Consider the following 24,227-nt stretch of genomic DNA (forward strand, 5'->3'; position numbering starts at 1 on the left):
TGATGAAACTTTAATTTCAGAATTCTCATAGGCACACCAGCTGCACAATCCAGCTCCCCATTAAATAACATTAGTTTAGTGAAGAATTAGAAGATGCAGAAGGCTACAGGCAGGAAAGCAGAAGAGAGCAGGAGAACAACATATTTCAGCAGAAAGTCAATCTCTCTCCAGGGGTTAGGGTGTACAGCTGGGCACTCTGTTTACCAATGCCAAGTTCTTGGCTTCATAAAATCGGCTCTTGTGATCAGATTAAAAAATTTTTGCAAGAGCTACAGAGGAAAAAGCTCAATGAGAGATCATGAAATAACCACCACCCTATCTCTGCCTACTGGGGGCTGGACTGTCCAGCCTCATTTCTCATTCAAACAAAGAGCCTTATATGCAGTTTGTGTCCTGAGTACCTAAAGCTGTTTTGCATTACTGGACCTATCATAATCCTTATTTTTCTTTCCAAGATTTTCTAATGAACAAGACTACCCTCCCAGTCCAAAGCAAGGCATKTAGATTTAGAGACTTGCAGAGGTCCCTGTTACATAATTTACCTGGTTTGGGTTGGGTTTTTTTTTTTTCCCCAAAGGTGTTTCCAAACACTGTTTAAATAAGGACTTGGTGGATAAACAACACATGGATTTTTTTATTAATTTTTTTGTTCATTGCTGCACAGCCACTTAAAGAAATCACTGATGGATCTCACTCATGTTTCAGCAATCAAAGCAGAATTTTTATATGAGAAATACACTTATATTAGGACATTGCAGAAGGCCTCTTCTTTGTATTACTCAATCTTTACCTGAAAGAAGAAAACTCAACTTGGAGGTTTTTAATGGAGAGGGTCACAAAGTTATTCAGTGGAGAAATTCAAGCATAAGTGTTTGTTGTGTGGGAAGGTGTGTACTCTCCACGGGAACCTTACTGAACTGCTCAGAACAGAACCATTCAGTTTGGGAGAACTCAGCTGATATTYGACTTTTTTTTCCCATACTTTTTGTACAAAATAATAAAACCAAAATAATTTCAGYAATCACTAATATTTAGAACATCAATCATCTGCTATGTGTTGAAGAACCAGTTGCCAAATTGTCAGTTTAGTAAAAAGTATCATGATTGGGAAGCATTACCACCAATATAATGTACTTAAGCACCAAACACAAATTCTGCCATAAAGCAAAACCTTACCAAACCTAATATTTCTTTGGTGAGAAGCTTCAACATTGCATCTTTGCATTCAGGTTTTCTTTTAAGCCTCACTCCAAATATTACAAATCCCAGGTTTTCATTAGATCTGTCCTAGAACAAGTCCCAAATCTATCCTTGCAGATCACACAGCTMCAGCTAATCAGAATTCGGAAAGGGTTATATTAACAGGAACTTCCCACACTTACATGGTAAAGCAATGCACGGTCTGAAGAGAAGGGAAAAGCAATGGTWTTTCTCATTCCTGCACACTGTTAGGAGCTCCTTGTTAGGACCTATTTTAGCTACCCAAGTATTTCAGCTCCAAGCCTAAGAAAAAAGTGCGTACCTTGTAGCTCAGTGCAGAGGATGATTACAGTGATTTTGCAGTGTGCAAGGAAGGGCCAATATGTCCCTATGCATTTCACCATCAATTACACTGGTGTGTTATAGGAGAATGGAGATTAACATTCCTGTCATGCACAAGATCTATGCAGCTGCCTCTTATTATTTGGTGAAGGTCATGAGTAAGGCCAAACCTATGACTGCATTCTAGCTAAGTAATTCAGCAGTYCCTTTTCCAAATGTGATTTGATAATGAGTTATTAGGAAATATGAGCTTAGGGTAAGAAATATGGTGGTGTTTAGGAGACAAGTACGTGCAACAATCCATAGTTATTGCAAATCACTGACATGAAGATTTCTCTCAGCATAAGTAAAAAGCCACCGTGAACAGAACTAACCTAATGTGGCATTTTGTCAGTCTACAGAGTGTTTGAAAACTCTGGAAAGTGCTCTAAGTAGTATTTTGTTGATTCTATTTAATCCCTCTATCCAGGTGCCCATTTTGTGCTTGCCAGCAACTTATCCATTGTTTTTTTGCCAACCATATCATTCTTGTCATCCAACAGAACCCATTTGGTTTCACAGAAGTAGCATAAGCCTTCATAAAGAAGAAATATTTTGTTTCAGATATTTACTTCTGTAAATTGGGATCAATTATTGAATCAGAAGAATGGAGCAATTCATACTTTATTTTCTACTCTTCCAAAATATTATTTTCAATGGTAAACAAAAAGTTAACAACAAAAAGCACAGCTTTAGGTATTATATAAAGTTAATACAGGAAAGAAAGGCTTGAAGGAAAGGAAAATTCTGATTGGTAGAGATACAGGATTTTAAAATATAAGGACTCCTTAAAGGTAAACTTAACTATTAGTGACCACACTAGGATGGTCTCTGTAGCTCTAGTGCTAACACCTACTCTTTAGCCTGCAAAAGAACCATACCCCTATTTTTTGAGCCAAGCAATTTGTTAGCATAACGGTAGCTTCAGAGGCTAATTTGGATACATTTATTTATACATATATATACACAAGTTTTCAAGCCAACACTCTGAAGAGACTGACAGAGACAAGCATTAACAAAAAGTTCAGACATCTACTAATTAAGAAGTTTTATACTTGAACATATTTCAGGTATGTTTTAGAACTATACCAATATTTCAGTAATTTGACCTTCCCTGACATCACACAYATTCGCCCCTCAGCGTCTATCTTAGAATCATTATTTAAAACTAAAGTAGACAGACACATGAAAGGTACTTAAAAATAACTGTCAAAGGTTACAGGCAGGATTTCAGCTCATTATATTAAAACTCCATCAGTTCTCAGTTCCAGGAATCTTTATTCTGTGGTTTGACTATAAKTTCCACCATTTTAGTTCTTTGGGATAAAGCACACAGAATCTAAATCCCAAAACTATAGGCTCAGGCTTACAGGGCAGGAACTAAGGACAGCCTTTTAAACAAGGGGAAGCAAGAAACTTTGTTATTTTGGTGGGTTTTTCCTTATAACCTAAAGCAGTAAAATAGTAATTATCATAAATTACCATGTAGCTTTGAGGTTGAAAAAAACACAAAAAGAAATACAGAAAAATCAGAGTAGAAAGTATGAATTTTATACATCTATGAGGAAGGTTTTAGATGGATTTAGCATTTGCAATGTTGAAGAGAGAAAGAGGAATTCATTTCTAAGGGCGTAGGGGGATTTCTTCCTGAATTTGTCATCTCAACAAGTTCCACACTCCCACCTATTTGCCCATACTGGCTGTTTCCAGGCTTCCACTCAGAGGCCTTAAGCTCCCTGCACCAGAGAACTTCCTCCCTGTAGGTCCGTAAGGCAGCCCTCAAAGGGCTCTCAATTTGCAGTTTGATTACTCATTACTACAGCAAATCATAGGAATGTGGCCTGTCAAACCTATAAAACATGGGAAATTAAAATAAATACATTGAGAAATTAAAATACTTATGAAGTTCTACCATTGTGTGGGAGTGAGAGGAGCTTGGACCAGTTTGAAAACACAGAACAGTTGTTTGAAAACACAGAGAAGTTGTTTGAAATTTGAAATCCTTAATTTTATGAAACCCATATGCACAAGCCTTCAAGTGGCAGTTGCTAAAAAAAAGCCATTTAGGAGCAGCTTCCACTACTTTAGGATGGATACTTTTTTTAACACCTACTGCTAGAGTTTGGTGACATTAAAACAAACTATAATACAACATCAAGTGAGACAATCAAAGACCTAAAGTAGCAAGTAAATTTTGTAATAGCAAAAGTTTCTAGTGACCTGCTTGAGATTTTTTAACCAGTATCCCATGCAGTTAAACTTCAGCCTCCTGGGAAAAGGGAATAATTGGAGCAGCACTGTGCTGAGTCTTCAGGAGAAAAACAGCAAGAGGATTTATAGGCACATTGAATGTAATTTACATTCTGCAGAATTTAGTGTCTGCCAAGTCTACTGCGTGAAATCTTGTGTTGATCAGACATCTGGGGAAAATTTTGGAAYGCTGGGAGATACAGAAATCTCAAAAACATTTGGAAGAACTTCATAATACTTTACTGCCATGCTTTGAGATAAGCACAATGACTATGTGGTCACTATGAARTCATCTCAAAATTCTGATTCTTGAAGATTATACAAAGCGCATTGACTTGTGAGAATGATGCCAAGTTTCACCTATGAAAACAACCAGATTTCCTTCCTTATAGCAAGGCAGGACTTAGCCTGCACTTCCCAGACCATTATTTTCCTGACAGGTAGAATATCAAACTGCAGCATTTACAAGGAGGCTGTACTTGGGGAAGAGCATTTGCTCCAAAAAGTAGATACCTAAAGGGGACAGACATACTCATCCTCTCAGATTTGCAGTAACCCCAATTGCCAGGAAAGAGAGCAAACCAAAGGAAATAARAATAATTAAATATTTATCAACTTGAGACACATCCATGTCTCATTTTCTCATGCTCCTTCAGTTTGGGGGGGAATGACTTGATTCTCATGTGAAAGGCCTGGAATTCCATTTATACTCTGTAAAATCATTCCTCTATCTATTCTCTCACCATCTTTATACACATTCTTAGAAAAAGAAAAAAAGCACCACCACAAAAACAAACCAACAAACTTACACAATACATCCCTGAGCATACACAGAGGAGAAAATTTCCCAACCACAACTTTGTAGGCTGAACTTTGAACCTGTAGCTCCCAGGAGTCCTGCTGAGTCTACCTCAGTAAGAAAAACAAATGCCTCAGCTAGCATAGAGAAATGGGAATTTTCAAAAAAATAAAGAAAGATGAATACTAAGAATTCTCGGCAAACAAGGCAAAAACTTCAACAAACCACTTTCTCCTGTACTTAGGGTAGTTTTCAGAAAATCCAAACTCATATTTTAAGAATACCTGAAAGTCTGATGGCTTGTAATTCACTGAAGAGAGGCAGAGATTAGAATCAGCCAGAAGGAACCAAGCTAAGGCCAAGAAAACATTTACGTTTCAACAAATATTTGCCCACAGGCTACAACTGAGGTATCAAGTCAATATGTGGAGTTGACAACCTCTCAGAGACACAGTTTATGTCAGCATGCCCCACACTCACTACTGTAACCCCATTCCTAACACTACCTAATGGATTTTGACTTTCATGCTGCTTTTTTTTTTCTTTTCTTTATCTAAGAGCATGTCCATGTCCAGGTTAACCACAGATTTCAGACCATATTTTGCCACACGCTTTTAACTATCAAGCACGCTTTTGTCCTGTAGGTTAAATCTAAGGCTGTCCAGAAACCCCAAGGTCTCAGACATTCTGATCAGCCAAGTTCCCTCTCAGGGCAGGCAGCTGCTGCCCTGATGGYTCTCAATTTCACTTGGGAATAAGCCATAAAACGTTCAGGAAAGAAGCACCTAAAAATCTCCACTAAGTTTTTCATGCTTATCTAGGGAGGTTTCTTCCCTGGTTAGAATAATTTCAAGCAAAGTTTAGTTATGCACAAGTTTTCTAAGAGCATATACAGTATTTGCAACAGAATGTTGGCAATGCAATTGCTCTAATCACCCTCCTGCAAATCTGCAAAAATCTTCAGATTAAGAGTTGCCTTAAGCAGAGAAATTTTAAGTTTTTCCTTATTCCCTTGTAATAAAATAAGCAAACAAACAAACTGACCAAAAAAAGGCAGAAAACCTAGTGTTCTGCAATCCAAATTCATCAACTGAACCAAACATAGCTGTGACCTGCAGAYCTCCTAGAATCAGTGACCTTCCAGCAACTTCAAAGCAGCCCAGATTTCTCCAAAAGAAATGCACCAGAAGAATGACATCTGAAGCTCCCAAGGTTAGACAGAAAAGATGAGCACAGGAGAAAGTTCTTTTACCAGGAGTTCTATCCAACTTTCCTTGTGAAGCTTTGTTACAAGCTCTGCTCATTCCCCCCGGCAGCCAGAGGCAGTGACCTGCTGTCAGCCAGGCATGGAATTCTCTTCAATCCTGGAAGCAACTTCACCCAACTCAACAAGTCAATACCAGTTATTGATGGGTGGACACACATCCCAGATGCCACTTTCTTTTTCAGTTGGTGAATTTTCAGTATTTCAGAACAAATATTAATAAAAGTTATTAGAGTCCTGCTTTGCTACTGGAAATAGACTAAAATTTTTCAAGGGATAAATTAATCTGCTTTATAAATATTCAAAACAACAAAAGATGATAAAGTTGCTGACAAACTGGATACACCGCAAGTGTCTTCCTGGCATCGTATTCAGCATGTATATGTGTTTAAATGCCATACATGCATACTTATGTTACAAATTATAATGGTGCTACAGAGGCAGGTAGGTACAAATGCCAAATAAAATCATGATTCAAAACTGCATCAAAACAAGAATTGCTCCAGCAGAGACCACAGTAACATGTGCAAAAGAGAAGAATAGACAGATTAAAATCTCTATGTGCATTAAAAGTCTGTAACATTAGATAAGCATTTATGAGTTTGGATTTGAGTGCGGATTAACAGTTAAAGCAAACCCCATGCAAGAAAATGTTACAAAAGAAAGCAGCCACTGTAAAATTCACAGTTTTGTCTTTTTGCCAGATGATAAAAATGATTCCCTGCATGGAAATTAGATTCTTCAAAGTTACCATACTGAATCATTTAATTTGTCTGAGTATTTCTAATGCAGTTGCGCACTGCAATGAGGATTTGAATTTTAAATTAAGCTAATGAAGGGCAAGGTATTTCTTCACACACACAGTTAGAAAGTCGACTTCATAGCCAGATGCAGCACAGTTTATAAAAACAGACAGTAACACATTGCAATGTCATGTAGCCAGGAGAAGGATGGGTGTATCTTTTCTAAATATTGTCTTTACCTAAATATCTCAATTACATCCCTTTTACACGTCCTTTGTGCATAATAGTGTCGCAATAGCTAAAAGTCTGTTTAATTAAATTTGTTTTGTTCATTATGCAGGGTGAGTCTTCCAACTATGAAGCCTAAAGTTTGAATGCAAAATGTTTACACAGAATTTAAGCTATCTTAAATTCTCTTACAAGTCTAAATCAATCCTATAAGTCTTCAATTATTTATTGCATATTTACCAATCCTAAGCAGCTCAGGCATGGCTCAAATCATTCTACCTGTACCCTGCCTTCCATTAAAAGAAATAACCAAAAATAGATGAGCAGAGGAAAGTCTAGAGAAATACTTCTATGTTATATAATAAAACATTCATTAATAGTTGAGTTCTTGTTGCCCTTTGTGGCCAGCTGTTAGAAGTAAAACAGTCCACTTATGGCATTAATTATAGATCATGCAAGCACTCCTCCCTGACCTGGAGACACAAAACATTGCCACCTTCAGTATTTCATCTAATTAAGACTGAATGCAGAGATCAGTTTAGTGAGAACTGTGTACTCCTCCTTCTGGAGTGAGATCACCTCTTAGATGTAAGTGGTCAGAAATATTTTGTTAGCAAAAGGAAATCTGTTGATTAAAAGGTGTTAGTCAGCGGTTGAGTTGAACACAATATCCTTGAAATCCACATGGCATCTTCCTTCCCCAACCCCATCCTCACTCCAATTGCTCTATTTCATGTGGTTTTAATGTATATTGGTCATTCACGTTGCCATAAGCRTGATCTTACTACCAATAAGCTTCAGTCAGAGAAAATTGAAGTTATATTGGCTTGAACAATAAGAGAAGTTGTCACTTTGTCAGACAAGTTCTCACGAAATCTGAGTGCAAGCATAAACCATTAACATAATTTATTAGAACCATTAAAATGCATCCTTGTTGTCTTCTAATTCAGTTATTCCCTGTACTGATAATTACATCAKACAAGAAAAGAATAATAACTTCTGATTTCTAAAATCATCTGGAGAGTACGTGAGGAGAGAGTGATCAATAATGCTAATTTACWGGAACCTAAATTCCCAGAAAGAGATACTTTATCATGAATGATTCTTTAAATCATCAGTGTTGTTCCTCAGAGACCATGATATAATTACTCACTGTTTAAAAATCACAAACACAAGAGAACAGACACTTAAATAATCATCAAAAATGCCGAAGTATAACTGCACTTTGAGTGCTTCGAGGTGAAGAGCATATCACCATCTTCTCTCCCTGATCACAAACCCAGAAGTAAGAACTGTTGCTATATGATCTTTATACAGGCAAACCATAAAAGTAGAAAAGCAAGATCTAAYCTACCTTAAGCCTCAGAATCTGAAAATACTGTTATTTTTGTGGCAGAGTAACTAAGGGAATCTCAGATCTCTAAGTGGTCTATAAAATAGTGTGTTACTTTAAAAACATAATAATTTTATATTATCAAAAATAAATGCTCTCAGCAGCCTTCATTACAATTTTAGCAAAGAAGAGTTGGATAAAAATATGCAGTGGTGTTTTTCAATGCTCACTCTGGAACAACTGCAGCTGTTAAATTCAAGTTGAAAATTCAGGCTTTCAAAGATACCTCAGACAAGCAAAAACCTGACTTATCTATTGATAGCTCAGCCAGCTTGCCTAAATGGACTGCAAATAATTTACTGAAAGCTTTGTAAAACGCTAGATATTTTTCAATGCAGTAAAAAGACAACAATCTTGAATTTCTTTTCCATGAGACGTTTCCACATCAGTGAARCTGTGCAGCAGTAGGCAAATAGGAGATGATACAGTACAGGTGATTGCACATAACTTCAGAAAAGAAGATACTAAGAATAAGTTTTTCTAGAAGTCTTCCAAAAGCCCAAGTTCCTTTTACTATCTTGGGAGTTTGGAGTTTGTTTGGGATGTTTTTATGGGGATTTTTTGAGGGGCTTAGGGGGCCAAGGCTGGAAAGCAGAAGGGGGAATTTTATGACTTTCATAGGGAAATGACAACTAAAAATCACAGCTAATTGCATTCCTTCCCTCATCTGAGTATAGAGAGGTAATTTGGGGACAAAAGCATGAAAGTAATTTGTTGCACATATTGTCATTAAGGCTTGACTTTAGGTATTGCAAGTTCAGAGTTGGTATATTCCTGTAAGTGAGTTTGTTAACGGAACAGATAGGGATATGCTTCCATTTGGTTTATTCATACATTATTTATAAACAGCTTCCAAACTCTTACAATTAAAGCCAAAACCAATAATCTCAATGAAGCAGCTGTCAYCAGCAGACAGCAGGAAGCCTCAGAAAACAGGCAGTAACATCAAGTCTTTTAAAAATCTCTTCTACCACCTTCCACAATTGTCTTAAATATAAATGTTAGTGTCCCCAGTGACTTCTCCAAGGCAGGAAACAGAGGGAACAAAAAACAAAAATATGTAATCTAGTCAGCAGACTGAAACTTGTGATATTTACTCTTTTACATGACAGTTTTTCTTACATCACTTGAACTTCTATGGCTTTAATGAAGCTCATTGATGCATTCAGATGTTGATATGAGRAAAGAAGGAAAAAAGGTAAACCCAGGGCTGTCCCAAATTCACTTAACACCTGTGAACATTCCCGGAGTTTGCAAACTCAGAATATTATTACAGTCCAAGTCAACAATGGTTATCTTYCATAAAACATACAAAATACAAACTTAAATTGAATCCTGCAATTGTAGAGGTTTTTAAAAATAAGTCTTGAATGCCCACTTGAGAAATTCCAGGGCTTTGCACATGAAAAAGGCTAAAACAAACTCTCCTCTCCACAAATACTAATGCAAAAGTAAACCARCTAAGAAGTATCTGTATTATTAACTGTAATATCAAAGTTTAGCAAAAACCCATACAAACATTTAAACACTTTATCAACTACTGAACTGGCATCATTTGATTCCAATGCATCAAAAGCTAAATTTTAATATTTCACTACAATAATCTAAAATAAGTTTCATAGACTAAAAAGAAAGTAATTCCTCAATTGCATAGATATCCAGAAAAGGTTTGCTGATGTTTGTTCTGTAGGTCATGGATAAAATAGAAACACGAATTTAAACTGAATCCAACATCTGTGTGCATGTTTAAGACAGTCATTACAGTGAATCAGTGTTGTATAATTGTAAGCTCCTTGTATTTGTAAAGTACATTCAACGAACACTCAGATTATTGACATTTTACCATGCACTTTCCCAATGGAAGTATCCATTGCAAGTACAAGGTGCTCAGAACTTGTTATAACTCATGTTATAATCATTGTAACAATAAGAGCTGGAGTTTACACCCAGCAAAAAGRACCGGTGAGCAAAAGGCAGCATTATCACCTACTGAGCAAGACAATATTTGCRTGAAGAAAAGGCATCCTACTCCTCTACCTTAACTGCATCAGCACCACCTGCTTGTGTCACTTATTTTGGAAGCACGTTCAGAACTGGCCAGTGGTAAGATACCATCAAATTGACATTTTAAGCACCTGGAGCAGAAGTTAATACAGTTATATTTTTGCCATATGAAAACATCCAGACAAAGAGAAGAGCAGGTCCATTCATTTCATTGTACAAGATAAGCATGAAAATCAATTTCCCTCTTAAGAAATACGTCACAYAGAGACAAATTTGCTACAACTAATAAAAATCCCAAACAAAAAAACCCAACAACATCCAAACAACAACCATCCAAACAAAAAGAAGCAAAGATTTTCCAGWTCTATCTTAAGGGTCAAGGCAACAGGTCTGATCTTGACAGTCTTTATATCTATAAGTGATGTACAYGGACAGCTACTGAAAACAAGATTTAGTTTTCAGGATCCTTCACAAATATATTCTCCTCCTCAACTCAGAAGTACCATAGTTTCCCACTGGTTATCACATCYATTCTCTTCACAGACCAGAGGTTCCTGGCTGGTTTCTCAACACATGAAAGAGGCTGCAACTCCATATATTTTTCCCCTATACATCAAATAAAGCCAACACTRCTCCTCAGAACAGGCTGCAGCAGTGGTACTCATCCTTCCAAGCTACCTGTGGATAGCAAGTCAGTATGATCAGGGTATTACACAACTTCAAACTATTTGATGGACCTTTTTATTGCTGATATCTGAAAAAYAATKTAMAAAKAAAGAAGTATTTGAAAGTATTATACWGAGCCCAAAAAGTGCTTAAAGCCTGGCAATAACTCAGAACCCCCTGTACATCCATCACATCTGTCATGCCAAAGATGAGAGCATGCAGAGACCATGTGATAAGCAGAGATAGGAGAAAATGCCCATCCTGAGGGACAGGAAGTAAGGGGAACTGGATTGAAATATTTCAATTTTTTCATAGAAATTGTTAACAAAGTGCTGCAGATTAAAGTAAAAGCTGCATTTAGTAACGGCACTCTACACAAKACACTGCAAACAATTCTAATTTCCTGTTTGTTTTTTTAATATAAAAACTTTACTATTGCCATAAATAACTACAAGATTATTAAAGCACCACCTAACCCTTTAGCTAAAKGTATTTTGCACAAACATTGAACAAAGGGGTAATGTTGATCCTAGAGCTCACATAAGAAACCTAATGAACTAAGAAAACAGGGAGATGAGAAGTRGTAGCTATTTTAAGTCTTTTACCCAGCCAAGCTCCCTGAAGCCAAGACGAGGTCAGGAAATGCACTCAGAATCTCTCCTGAAAAGTCTGAAGGGCCTGCCACTAAGGGAACAAGGTCCAGTCCATTCCAAAACTGAAGGAAACAAAAGCCACTCTAAGAATWCCTGAAGCTGTTCAGACACAAGTGCAGAAGCAGAAAGTATAAAAGTGGAATCTGGTGGGTTTACTGTCTGTAAAAATCACTATCTAATTTAGGGGTTTTTTTAATATATTTGTGTATTTTTCAATCATTCTCCTTGTTCAACACACCCACTGTATCTTCTGTGGGAATCACACAGCAGGTAAAAGTGCTTGGAATATAATGCCAGACACTTTTACTTCTTGCCAGCCTGGTTCTCCATTAATCTTCATCTAGATCTTATGCATCAGCAAGTGCAAACAAACCGAGTTTTCACAGAAATCTGATAATCACTTCTTTGAAGAGTTTTTATGTCATGTAAGTTTAAACAAATGTTTAATTGGCATTTCTGAGAAAGAAAAATCTGAACCTGKGCAAGCCTAACAATGTTGTGACTGGAAAGAAGAATCTAAAGGTCAACAAAATAACTAAGACAAATTAAACACAGTAATTGCCATTTTGCAACAAGATCTGCAAAAATAAGGATTAGACAGTAAAAAGAACCAATACATGACAACTTGAAGCRAGATTAATCTTACCTGAATCTTAGAACATTTCCTGCATGAATTCTTAGTAARAGCTCTGGAAGCATGTATGTGCAAATTCCCCCAGATCACTCTGACCTGGAACTTTCTATCCCATACAACATCCCTATGTACACAAATGGCTAAGCTATCTGGCTGAATTTCTGCACTCTTAGGTGCAACATGCTCAAATCAATTGAGAAAAAGTACATGCCTGATAATTCTTTAAAGCTGTACCCTGCTTGTACTATTGCTTTACAAAAACCCATTTGCCATGCACTCCTAAAACAAGCACACAACCTTCAAAAAAGGAAAGCCAGCTTTCAAAATTTCTCATTCAAGTTGGTAAGAAGGAAATATTTGTCTCATTAAGATGAGACAAAAAAGTCTTAGCCATTTTCAGAAAACACTGGGAGAATGCTTTTACATATCTTCTAAAAATTAATCAAATTAGACCAATGTTGATTATTTTAATGTTTATTAACCTTTTTGTCCAAAGTCCTTTCTCCCAGCTACCCTCTTTTATCTTAAATGCTTTTCTTGGGTTGATAAAGCTGTGGTACATTCTAAGCATTACTAGGCTTAGAAGTCTAGCTTAAAAAATAGCACAGATAATCAATGTAAGAGCTCAGGTTTGACCACAATTCAAAATCATATAATCTGCAAATAGATAAGATAAGGTCTGCACTGGTCCAATCACATCATTCATGTGAGAAATAAGGTGCTGATCAAACTTCTGTGCAGAGACAATTTTTATGTGGAAATTCATTTTTCATGAACAACACCCTCTACACATGATGGATAAATTGTAGCAGCAACAGTACAATCCTTGAYTGCATTTATCCTAAGGAGGTACTACAGCAAACTTTCCTTTATCCAGACAGAATGGTGAACAATTTCAGAGTTYTCTAAGCTGAAATACCTTAACTAGYGCTGTGGTATTCACTTGATCCCACCAATAAGAGCCATAGAACAGATACTTTTTACTGAYATAAATCAGTGTTACAGGATAGTAATTCCTAAGGAAGAAAAATTATGCCAACGTGAGAACTTTCAGTGGTGCGGCTGCATTCAGAAGAATCAAAGAAAGCATYTTGCTAATATAAATATGCTGTCATAAGAAAAGCAGAAGCAGTAAAAATGTGCATTTCAATCCAGCGGAAGTAATGTCTCCATTTAACAAGATGCTTCAAGTTTCTCCAGGGAGTTGTTTATTTGTAACACAAAGCACTCGACTTCATGTTTCTATTATGTCATGTGTCATTTTTCTTTCTCTAAGAAATCTGTGTTGTCAATATCTATTTTATTGTTCAGTAAATTTTCATTACACATGCCATTATGTCTACATTCTGTTATCTCCCTGGTATACTTGCCACTTTTCATATTTTTCTAACAGTGATACGCATTTAAATCCACCCCAAAAAAAAAGAATCTTGTAAGAGGCCACTGTGTCTAGGCAGTCTTTTCACCAACTATTAGCATTTCCTTTATTCAAGGATAAATAAATTATTTGGAAAACAAATTATATCTAAATCACACTTACCATTTAGCTTCTTTGGGAAAGGACTCATAGGTTTGTTTGTTTTATTTTAAAGGATGATAAAAGTTCTCAGCCCAGGGCCTGGCAGTGGAAATCAGCCAGAACTCTTAACTTGGACTCACTTGCAGACCTTCACCCAAAGCACTGAAATCGATTTACCATATAGGATTTTAACGTATCAGCAGCCATAGGCAGAGAAGTTATTTCCATCCATTATAAAAAATCAAAYCTCCAAGCCAGCAATCTTATGTGATACGTAAAACCACTGCATCAAAATTCAAAGGTGCATTTCTCTGARGCCTTTAGAACCACTGAGCTCTGAGGTTTGGAGAGCTGTTCCTGCATGCACCTCACGTTGTTTCAGATGGCAGAAACAGTTTGAATTTCTTTAAACATTGGTCTGCTTTTCAAATCCCTATGGTGACCTCGTTCAAGCTGATGCTGCAAAGTTAGAATTGAAAACCAGCTCTGAAAGCACCACATCAGTGCCTCACGTCTYCTCTTTGGTCCAGGGGAATGTTGCTTTGGGAGGAAGAGCAGCACTGGTCTGGATCCATCTCTCATACATGGGAATGACATCTTTACCATCTAAAGCACCACAAACAGAGCTCCACAGAAACATTTGTCTAATCTCCACGTTAACTTTGGGAAGATTAAGAAAACCATCTAAATTTTAAAAGAGGCAAGTTCCTAATTCTGCTTATTCTACTGCTCTCTATATGACAGAGGAATGTGGTGCATTTGATACTGTTCTATCTGAAACAAAACAGCATAAAAATCTTTTTTAGACTAACATATTTTTCAGTGCTATTCAACAGGTACCTGTCTCACAAAAGCCCGAAGAAAACTACACTAACATGATTTGTTACCATAAAAGTCTAAACTAATTACTAATATTTTAATGTCTTTTGAAGCACCACTTTGCCATTTTATTCAAACAATACCACCTCCAAATCATTACTGATAGCCTTTTAAGGAAGTCTGATTTTAAAATATATTTGATATRTATCTATCTATATCTATATCATCTATATCTACATCCATCTTTAAAACACTGTAGGTCCATCACTCCTGACAGTGACATTTCTGATTCCCATGTTACTATTATGTCAAAAGGAAGAGAATTTCATTCRGAGATATTCTGATGAAGACAGGGAGCACAACAAAAGACAAGAATAAGCCCTTCCTACCAATCTGAAGAATGTTTCAGATCAGTATCCCTTTATAAAAGTGATCAGATTTCAGGATATTATTTGAATTCATAGAAAGTTTGTTAATGCTTTTGTCTTGCTTGATAAATACAAATATTTACTATCAATAGACCAGATGCCTGTAAGMGCTGCATTTACTTGCATTCTCTGATCCTGGCTGCAAGCCTGCTCAAGTACAATACTTGAAAAAACACATATTTTGCTCCTGTTGAAAAAAGGAGTAGCATTAACTTCCCCCCATCTTTGTAATTCTATACAAAACAAGCCACAMAGAGCCATAGAGAGGAAAGGAACTGTTCCTCCAGGAAGTGCTTTAATGAAGTAGAAAAAGGCATAAACATCTCTGTATGCCTTGTGTGGAACAYGGAAAATCACACGAGGGAAAAAATACAAGGGACTTGTTATGTGTCCTGTCAGAAGATGGCTGCTACATAAAAGCAAAACTTACTGCCCTAAGGGAATCTTGCAATTTTTTTGCGTTTTTGTTTTCCTTCTTGCTTTCCTGCTAGAGTTACACCTCCCAGCAAGGCAGAGTGTCAAGAGGCTTCAATGTACAGAGAAAGATCATCCAACATCAAAAAAATGTATCCAGACTGTCAGACAGAGAGTGTACATTGGAGAGAATTAACTGGGAGAACATACCTGGGCACATATTGTAAAATTCTACTTAAATTCAAGCAAACCCTTCTCTCCAATTTAAAACATCTATTCCATTTTAACTACTCCTGGCTCTTCAGGTGCCTTCTTCAGATGAAGAAAGACACTAAGAATCACAGAAATCATACTCTCACTTAAATAGAAAAGAAGACAAGACACGTGTTTGTTTTAAATGATTCACAAGCACTTGCTGTGCAACAGGGCTGCCTCTCTTGCCAGATATCACTGAAAATTTCTTTTAGAATATTTTTCAAGTTAGCCAATAGAAGTAATGTAATGTTAGTAATGAGATAACAAGAACCATGGGTGAGGCAGCTGCACTGATATCAGGGCAAGAGCAAAGGAGGTTAAAGCTTTTATCACACAGTGCAAGATTAGGAAGGTCTAAAGCACTTTGGTGTGGTCACAAGAGAGACACAGCAGAGTCACTATCAGTTCATCTTTTCCTGARTAGCACTGGTGCAACAGGACTAACTCCAGCTGAAAGAAAAAGAGGTCAATGAAAGGAATATGCTTGAAACTACAATGATCAAAGTATGATAGAAACAAGACAATGGTGGTTTTGTATAGGAAAAARAATCTGTATTTGATCTAGTTCAGGCTTCCTTTTGCGTCAGCACTTTAAACACAGCAAAGGTTGAAACAATTCTCTTAACATTACTGGGAAAACTACTAAAACTATACGAGTTTTTAAATACAGCTTATATTTAACTAATAGCCTGAACAGCAAACTTACAACCAAGATGTTTCTCACTCGATTTTCAATGTATTTGGCCAAGGTAGAAATGAAGCAAACTAATGGAAGAGTCACTCTTCATGTGAAAGATAAAAAACCACACCAGCAACTCCTGATCTTGCCAAGTTTCTAACTCAAAATTCAGAATATTCCATTTACTATCAATGCAATTAAAGTAGAGCAATTAAGACCTTATGAACTTTAGTCTCTTCATAAATACTGAAGTTGTTTGGTACATTACAGGGTAATCTATATTACCACACTTGTTATAAATGMAGGTAGCTGCTGAAAATATTCTTCGAGAGAAAATTATTATTTGTTTACAGAACAGCCATCAAAACAATTATTTATTCTCATAATCAGAGAGAAATAGTAATAGCAACTAGCATACCCAGTAGACCAAAATTACTGAATTGTGTTAACAGTTATGTGCAATTAACTCTTGCAGCCTTCTGGCCAGACCATCTTTTCTACTTAGCTTTACTTGTACTCACTGTAGTGGAAATTATGGCTTCCACTACTGCTGGTGAATTATGGAAGTGGTCCAGATGGCCTGAGAACAGTTTCACAAGGCTGGATCCCAGCTCAAAGCAGGAGAAACAATTGGTGCAAGCAGTGAATGTACAGCGTGCTCAGTACAACATTTCTGTATGTGCACCAACAGCCAGAGCACCTCTCCCTGGGAATGAGCCCCAGCAATGCCAGCCTCTTCCTTGGGAGCTGCCAGGACCTTCCCCACACATTGCATTCATAGCACATTTTCTGCAGCACACTGAGAAGTGTAGGACAGRACTTCAGCCTATTCTTTCCTCTGAGCATTTAATCTGACATTTCATGCTTTCTGATATAATAGAGCCTAAGTACGAGAAACACTTGTATTTCTATAGAGTATAATTAATCAAAATTTAGAGGGGGTATATAAAAACTAAATAGAAAAGCAGTGTTAAAAAATACGGTAAAGACATTGCACTTAAAAGCCCTGACTACTAAATGGGTAAAACTGACACAACAATCAAATGGAAATACTTTCCACAAAGCAAAAGACAGATAGGCTAAATTACAAAATGCTGGGTAAGAATCTTGATGTCTCGATAAAATGCGGGCAGTTAAAACATCATCAATCAATCCCCCACTGTCTTGCAATACTAAAAAAAGCAAGTGAGAGTAACAGACAAGCCCCAGTGACAGATGAACTTTTTTACCAAGGAATAAAGCACATTTTTAGTGGCTTTTCCTCTTTGAGGAAATTCCTGAGCAATACCTGCTTACTAGCTCAGAGTAAAGTCTGCCAGTTAAGAAAACCCCACCCAGTAGCCACATTAATGGGATACTACAGCCACCATAATATTTTCTCTTAATCACAATCAGATTATCATTTACTGTGTAAGAGATTAAAGACAATTTTATTACTTCCCAGTGCCATTCTGCCCTTACAGTGCTGTAATTGTGACTGGTCAAGTAGATCTTTAATTTGCACAYCTCAAATACTGATTATCTGTGTTCTTCAGACGTCTACAAACACATACATCAAAGCTGCCGACTTCCACAGAATATTAACAAGAGCCCATTGTTCTTACATTCTTTTTAGAGTTGAAACCTGGTGCATTAGGTCTATAAACAGGTCCACTTAGTCATTTTCTTACAAGGTATTCATGTAGAAACTATAATGTTCTGTTCTCCCCAGAAGCTTATAATACATCACATGGATAATTGCATTTGAAAAGATTAAGCATGAAACACAAGAAACACCGATAAAATTCAAAGTACACCTGAGTCATCACAGGAGAAATACCATTATTTCTGAAAGAGCAGGTAGCAATACATGGAGGGGATGGGGGGAACCACTAAAAAAAAAACCCCAAAGCTATAAAAAAAAAAACAATTCAGGTTTCATAGAACAGATTCCTATAAGCACTGAGCAAGCAAATTAGCCTTTGAATTATACACACTGACCTGAGACACAATGAGCATGCCATGAAGTATTAAACACAAACTGCAGTAGAATTAGCCTTATATACACCCAACAGGGCATAAATCTTCACTAAARTCTCCTAGAACATGCAAAACACTCACACAAATAATGTACTTTCCACAGCTTCTGCTCTCCTGAAGCTACAAAGTCTTTTCTAAAAATTAGGGTATTCAAGAGCTGCAACACAGTTTTTTAGAGCTGACAGACTACCCAAGCAGCTTGGGAATTTCATCACTGCAGGTTTCTGAGAAGTTCAAGTCTGTATCTCTAAATGGTGACAAACACTAAACCTGTTCATTTAAATGCAGCATAACAGGAGACAGTTTTCTAAAATGGTTACTGACTTTTTTGTATATGCAATTGTTTTATATGAGCTGCTGTATTGAAGAAATTACCTCTTTTGCAATCRTGTTCACCATTATCTGTTCTGACACCCATTTCACTGGCAAGGATTCAACTACTCTAAATAATTCCATTTGCTATGTATTAATTGTTTAAACAGCTTTGCTGTCTCCTATCTGAACACCTTCAGGATAACTTCCACTGTTTTTCCCATTTACATTTGATTTAGAAAAAGTCATGCCAGAACACAATGCCACTTCTGAAACTAATAACAAAATGTCATTTGAAATGGTTCATTAAACTTGCAAAACATGCATTGCATCCTTCCTATTGAGCCAGTATCTATCTTAAAGACAGTAAATCCAATTTAAAACAACTTTTAATTGAATTCAAGTGTTGAAGTTCTTAATATGGCAGCTGACAGTATCCACAAAATACAGAGGGCAAGGTGTACGTTTGATTGTCAGACTAGCTCAACTAATTAATGAGGTTTAAAATTAATTTTGATATAGCAACATGCAATTTTTCCAACTATTACACTGACTTATTTAGTGGAAAATATTGCAGGCAAATGTTTTCCAAGTCCAGTTCAATATTCATTGTTATCAGCAGAGACACTCAGACTTAATCTTGGCATTTTTTGAAGGATCCAGAAACCCAACTTGTGTGTGTAATAATCCTGACGTGCCAGTCCCTACAGAAGGCAGAAACAACCTGATTGATATATGAGAGACCACGATTACACCTGTTTGGAAGGCATCAAGAAGCCATTTGTTTAAAATATACTCAACTTTCCAAAACCAGAGGGCCTTGAATTCTGTCTGACCTATGGTTGGGGATTGCCCCAAGCCCCTGGGCAGACACAGCTCTGTCTTAACCCGCTGTGTTCTACCAGTACCAAGTTACAAACATTTTTTCTTCAGAACATAGGCAGTGTTAAATGGGATTGTGGTAAGTGGCTGTACCCCAGCATTCCCCTCCCTCTTTTTCAGTGTCACACACTGCAGTGAGCTCCAGCTTCTCACCTTCAGCAAAGCTSAGGGCCAGGACTTGAGGATGAGGAGACATTGCCATCTCAGATGATGGTGCTTTTCAAGGGTCACTGCTCTGCTGCCTATTGAAGCCTTTCTTGCAAGGTTTATCTCCCAGGACACCCCAATGCATGAGCATTCTACATCAAAACAGTAAAAGTGCAACAAACCTCTGTTTATTGCATTCATTTCCCCTTTATTCACCATATAAAGACATTATTCAATAAGAATGTACAGACTAAACTCAGCAATGAGATGTTAAGGACTTCAGACTCTTTCAAAAAAATTAAGTTTATTTTTGACATACCACAATTCCTGTTCAAAAATAATAATAATAATGCCCTTTCCTCAGCACACAGCACAGATCAATTCTTTTCAGCTCTGTCAGAGTTATTCCTGTTTGCTTTTGTTATTCTCCAGATTATTACAAAAAAATCACTTCAGGATCTAGCTACTGCCACTACAGTATTTCAGCTTCTACCCTTGCTTTGTAGCTGAGTACATTCTACAGTCAATTCAACAGTAGTAGTCAAGAAACTAATGCAAGAGTGCAACTTCTGTTTTTTCTGTTAAAGATATAAACCCTGGCATCTGCAACACTTAGAGAATCTGCACAAGTCATTCTTATCCCTTTTATGGAGCTTTTAAACCCTGACTGCATTAATTTATTAATTTGCCATTAACTAATTTGTCTACTGACCAAAGAGAGARAAACTGACACTGGGAAATTATTAGTTTGTAGGTTAAATTAATTAAAAACAGTACAGTAGTGACAGAATTTAATCTCATACTTCTGAGAGCATGGAATCACTCACAACTGGAGAAATTTGTGATAAATCCATGGAGAGATTCCATGGTAGGAGGGGAATTAATTTGTGTCACCCCTAAGAGTATATGTGGTTACTCAACAGTACCTGTATTAAACAATGWTAAAAATACACAAATTGAGCAAACCAAACTAAACCTATTGTTTGAGCTAGCACAGGATACATGGCCTTCTAATATCAAGATACAATATTCTGCAACAATAAAATTCAGGGGATCACAGGAGTGGTCAGAATGACCAGAACATTCTTTGCAGTCTATATCTGTGCAAATGCACTTGAGTAAAGCCACATACAAGGACACTGAAGAGCCACTGAAAATAGATTGCCAAACTCAAAGCCCCACACCCAAACCATATCACTGCCATCACTGGAAAATATCACAAACTCACAAGTGCAGGAGAAGAGGGACCTCTGGGCCTGAATGAAGAGAGCAGCAGAGATTCACAAATCCTGTGGCAGAAAAACAACAGAGAGAAGTGTGAGGAGATGGAAGGATGAGCTACTCCAACCACACAGACTCTGGCTTCAGCAACAACTTGATTTCTTCACTCACTCTTTTCTGGACCTTAATACAAGACACCCTGAATACATGAGCCTCCCACTAAACCAGGCTCTAAATATCCACGAAACTGGACTGTTTTGAATGGAGGATGAAATAAACACAGCTTGGAAGGTTCTTTTGTTATTATTTCTTAATAACAGAATACTGATGCCTGAACCTGTCACCCTGTTGAGGTGCACTGTACACAATGCCTACAGCTCAAAGCAAGCACTGGTTTTGCAGCTTATACACAAGACAAGCCAAATGGCTTCAGTTTTACTGCTGAAAGAACCAGTGACAATGTGGTTATGCTACAAAAGTTTCCAGCATGCATTGTACAATTCTGCCCAGGAGCCAAGGTAAGTACACACATTAAGCAGACCACCCGTAAAAGAGAGATAATGTTTTGTCCTGCTTTTGGTATTATTGGCAARGTATCGTCTATGTGTGAGCAGAAAGTTGCACTGCAGCTTAAGACAAGAGCCACATTCGCTAGATGGTAGTGTCAAACAAATAATAGTCATGGTAATAACTAGAAGGAACTATCAAGATGAATCAATATAAAAAGAAATTACAATGCTTATGTAAAAGATTATTGTCTRTTCATTGAAAAACTACAAACCACTGAATACAACTGATCTGGCAACATGGCCAAATTGTTATTGATTTGCATTAAGAATTTTTCCCTACTTGACATTTCTAGAATTTTTATATAATTGTATATTAAGGCTCATAGTGAGGATGAGATCCATTACAAATTCCACACATCTGCTGAGATACGCCATTCTGAAATTAACTGTCTTGAAACCTAYATTTAGAGCACATGAAAGTAATTCGATTTCCCAATATTAACTCTTCTTATATCAATACCTGAATTTAAGATAGTTTGCATTCTTGTTCATGTTGCAGAACAAAACCAAGAGTCTCTTTTCTGTGGGGTCACTAGAAACAAATATTTTTGAACAGTTTTTCAGAGGAAGAGGTTCAAATGAGAAGGGTAACATTTAAAGATGAATAACTGTGACTTCCATTCTAAATAATTGTATGATGTCATGAAAACTTGAAATTTAGGTCATGAAACTGTGATGATTAAACCTAAGTTTTTATTGCCATTAACGTAATTCTCTTTTTTATATATAAGCAATTTAAGGCCATTTTAACAAGGATTTCAGCGTACAATGCTGACTTCTAACATTCAAAATAGACTATTGACCTCAGGGATAGCCACTCAGCCCCACAGGTACAGCAATGATCAATTCAAGATGCAGGCCAGCACCTCTGAAAATGATACTTCTTTGTACAGACTGTGAGTATGCAAACAAATAAATAAGCCTGGAAAGAAAGTTACAGAAATGAGGGAATTCTGGGGAGTGTGACACTCCATTATGATGCAGGTRTCAACCACTAAGAGATTTGTGTCAAACAAATTTCATTACAATTATAAAAAAAAATTTACAATTATTTTCCCCCATGCTGCTATAATTTCCTTTCGAAATTAAAATTACTGTGTGATACCAAACAATAACTATTTTAAAGAATTTGAGAGATACATTACACACACTATTTGCCTCACTGAGCTTCACATGAGCCRTCCTCAAAACTCAACAGTGATCTAGTGGTGCTGAAATGAACACCACAACTATTATTTTTTGGGAGGGAATTTAACATTTAGACTTCACAAACCAGCAAGCTACTTCCKGATTACTCTAAGACCTTATCACTAMGCAAATTTATCATATCTTTTGTCCACCATTGCCAATCTCATACTTCCACACAAGGAATTAATCAGAGAGCAACAACCTCTGATAYCTGATATCATTAATGACATTCCTTTATTAACAAGAAAAGAGACTATTTATCACTATTTATCTGCTTCAGGTTTTACAAGCAGCTCACAACAATTGTGGGTCCAGTTTCAGAAACAGARCCACACTGCAAGGGCTCAGAAAAGCATTTCTTTTGATCATTGTCTGAAAACCCTTCTGCTCACAGGGACAATTTTAGACTTGCATTTCCATCTAGCTTTGCCGTCTACTTGCCCTGCTGTAGAACATTGAGGTCGTTGAAGCTGCAGCTCCCTGACTGGGAAAACTCTCTGCAGTGAGAAGAGGAACCAACACACTCCAAGCAGCACAGAGGCCAAGACCTGGTGCAGACAGGCCACAGCTTGGCAAGACAGAAAAATTAAATTAAAATCACAGAACAGAACAGAGAACAAACTGGGTCAAAGGAAACAATGAGGCATTCAGGGGATGGCAAAGCATAGAATTTTATATGGGAAAAAAGGCAGTGGACTTTGCTAAGAATGTTGGGGCTTGTTTTTTTTTAAATAATCGGCACCTTCGGGTAAAGTTAGGGAAGCCTTTTCTCCAAACTGCTTTTAACATAAAAAGCAAATCATAAAAGACCACAAAAYTATTATTTCTTATACCAATCTCTGCAAACTACCTTAAGTTAAAACAYAGAAAGAATTAAATATCATGTGCTGTAAAGTTCTTTTTATTTTTATCTGATACTTCACTTGATACTCAAGGAGAAAATTGTGTTCGACTTTGAAGATGCTCCTAAATTAAATTTCCTTGTTCAAATTAGAAACTTTGACATTTAAAATTAATTTTTATAGGGTAATAAACTCAGGATATTTCATAACTCCATCCGAGATATGAGGCATCTCTGACCTACTGACAGCTTACACTGAATGAAAGTCATCATTAAAGACTCATGAGGCAGCACAGCAACAGATACTTTAGAGTGACTTATTTGAGTGGTAAAGAYAAATAWGAAGAAAAAARTTTCCTTTTCTAAAAACTACTGCACTGCTCTAAGTCAAGTAGAAGGGAGGTGTCCATACATCCAGTACAGCCTGGTTTTATTAGCACTGCAATAAGAGTCATGTAATCAACTGTTCCACAGACACCCCCAGCCCTGTTGTTTAGCATAGGAAAGTCTCTCCYTTCATCCCCATTCCAACATAAATATTAAGTTTCTTCAGCTCCACTGATCTGTRCCAGTAACGGAGGAAGATTTCTGAACCTACTAAATCTCACAAATGCTCACTGATAAAATGAGACAGGTTGGTAGAGATTTACTTGATTTCGAAACTGAATTAATTTTCTGCTTTATCAAAACTGGATTTAAGCAGTCACAATAGTTTTAAT

The 24,227-nt window shown here is 36.9% G+C and overlaps 1 protein-coding gene across 3 annotated transcripts in view; it reads right to left on the reverse strand.

Moving 5' to 3' along the window:
- The window catches only part of FHIT (fragile histidine triad diadenosine triphosphatase), a 504,007-nt gene that overhangs the window by 424,319 nt on the left and 55,461 nt on the right, over window positions 1–24,227 (reverse strand). For 2 of the 3 annotated variants that reach the window (XM_057390369.1, XM_057390368.1), the window contains exon 2: window positions 20,918–20,978. The exons of the other annotated variant lie outside the window; for it this stretch is intronic. Coding sequence is in view for 1 of the 2 variants with exons in the window: in XM_057390368.1 (XP_057246351.1) it covers window positions 20,918–20,978 (61 nt within the window). In the remaining variant the exon portion in view is untranslated. The remainder of the gene's footprint in view (window positions 1–20,917; window positions 20,979–24,227) is intronic. 3 annotated transcript variants of the gene reach the window in all.

This window comes from Malurus melanocephalus, unplaced genomic scaffold (genome assembly GCF_030028575.1).
Source record: "Malurus melanocephalus ecotype Western Australia unplaced genomic scaffold, MMel_1.1 scaffold_24, whole genome shotgun sequence".
Taxonomy (NCBI): Eukaryota; Metazoa; Chordata; class Aves; order Passeriformes; family Maluridae; genus Malurus; species Malurus melanocephalus.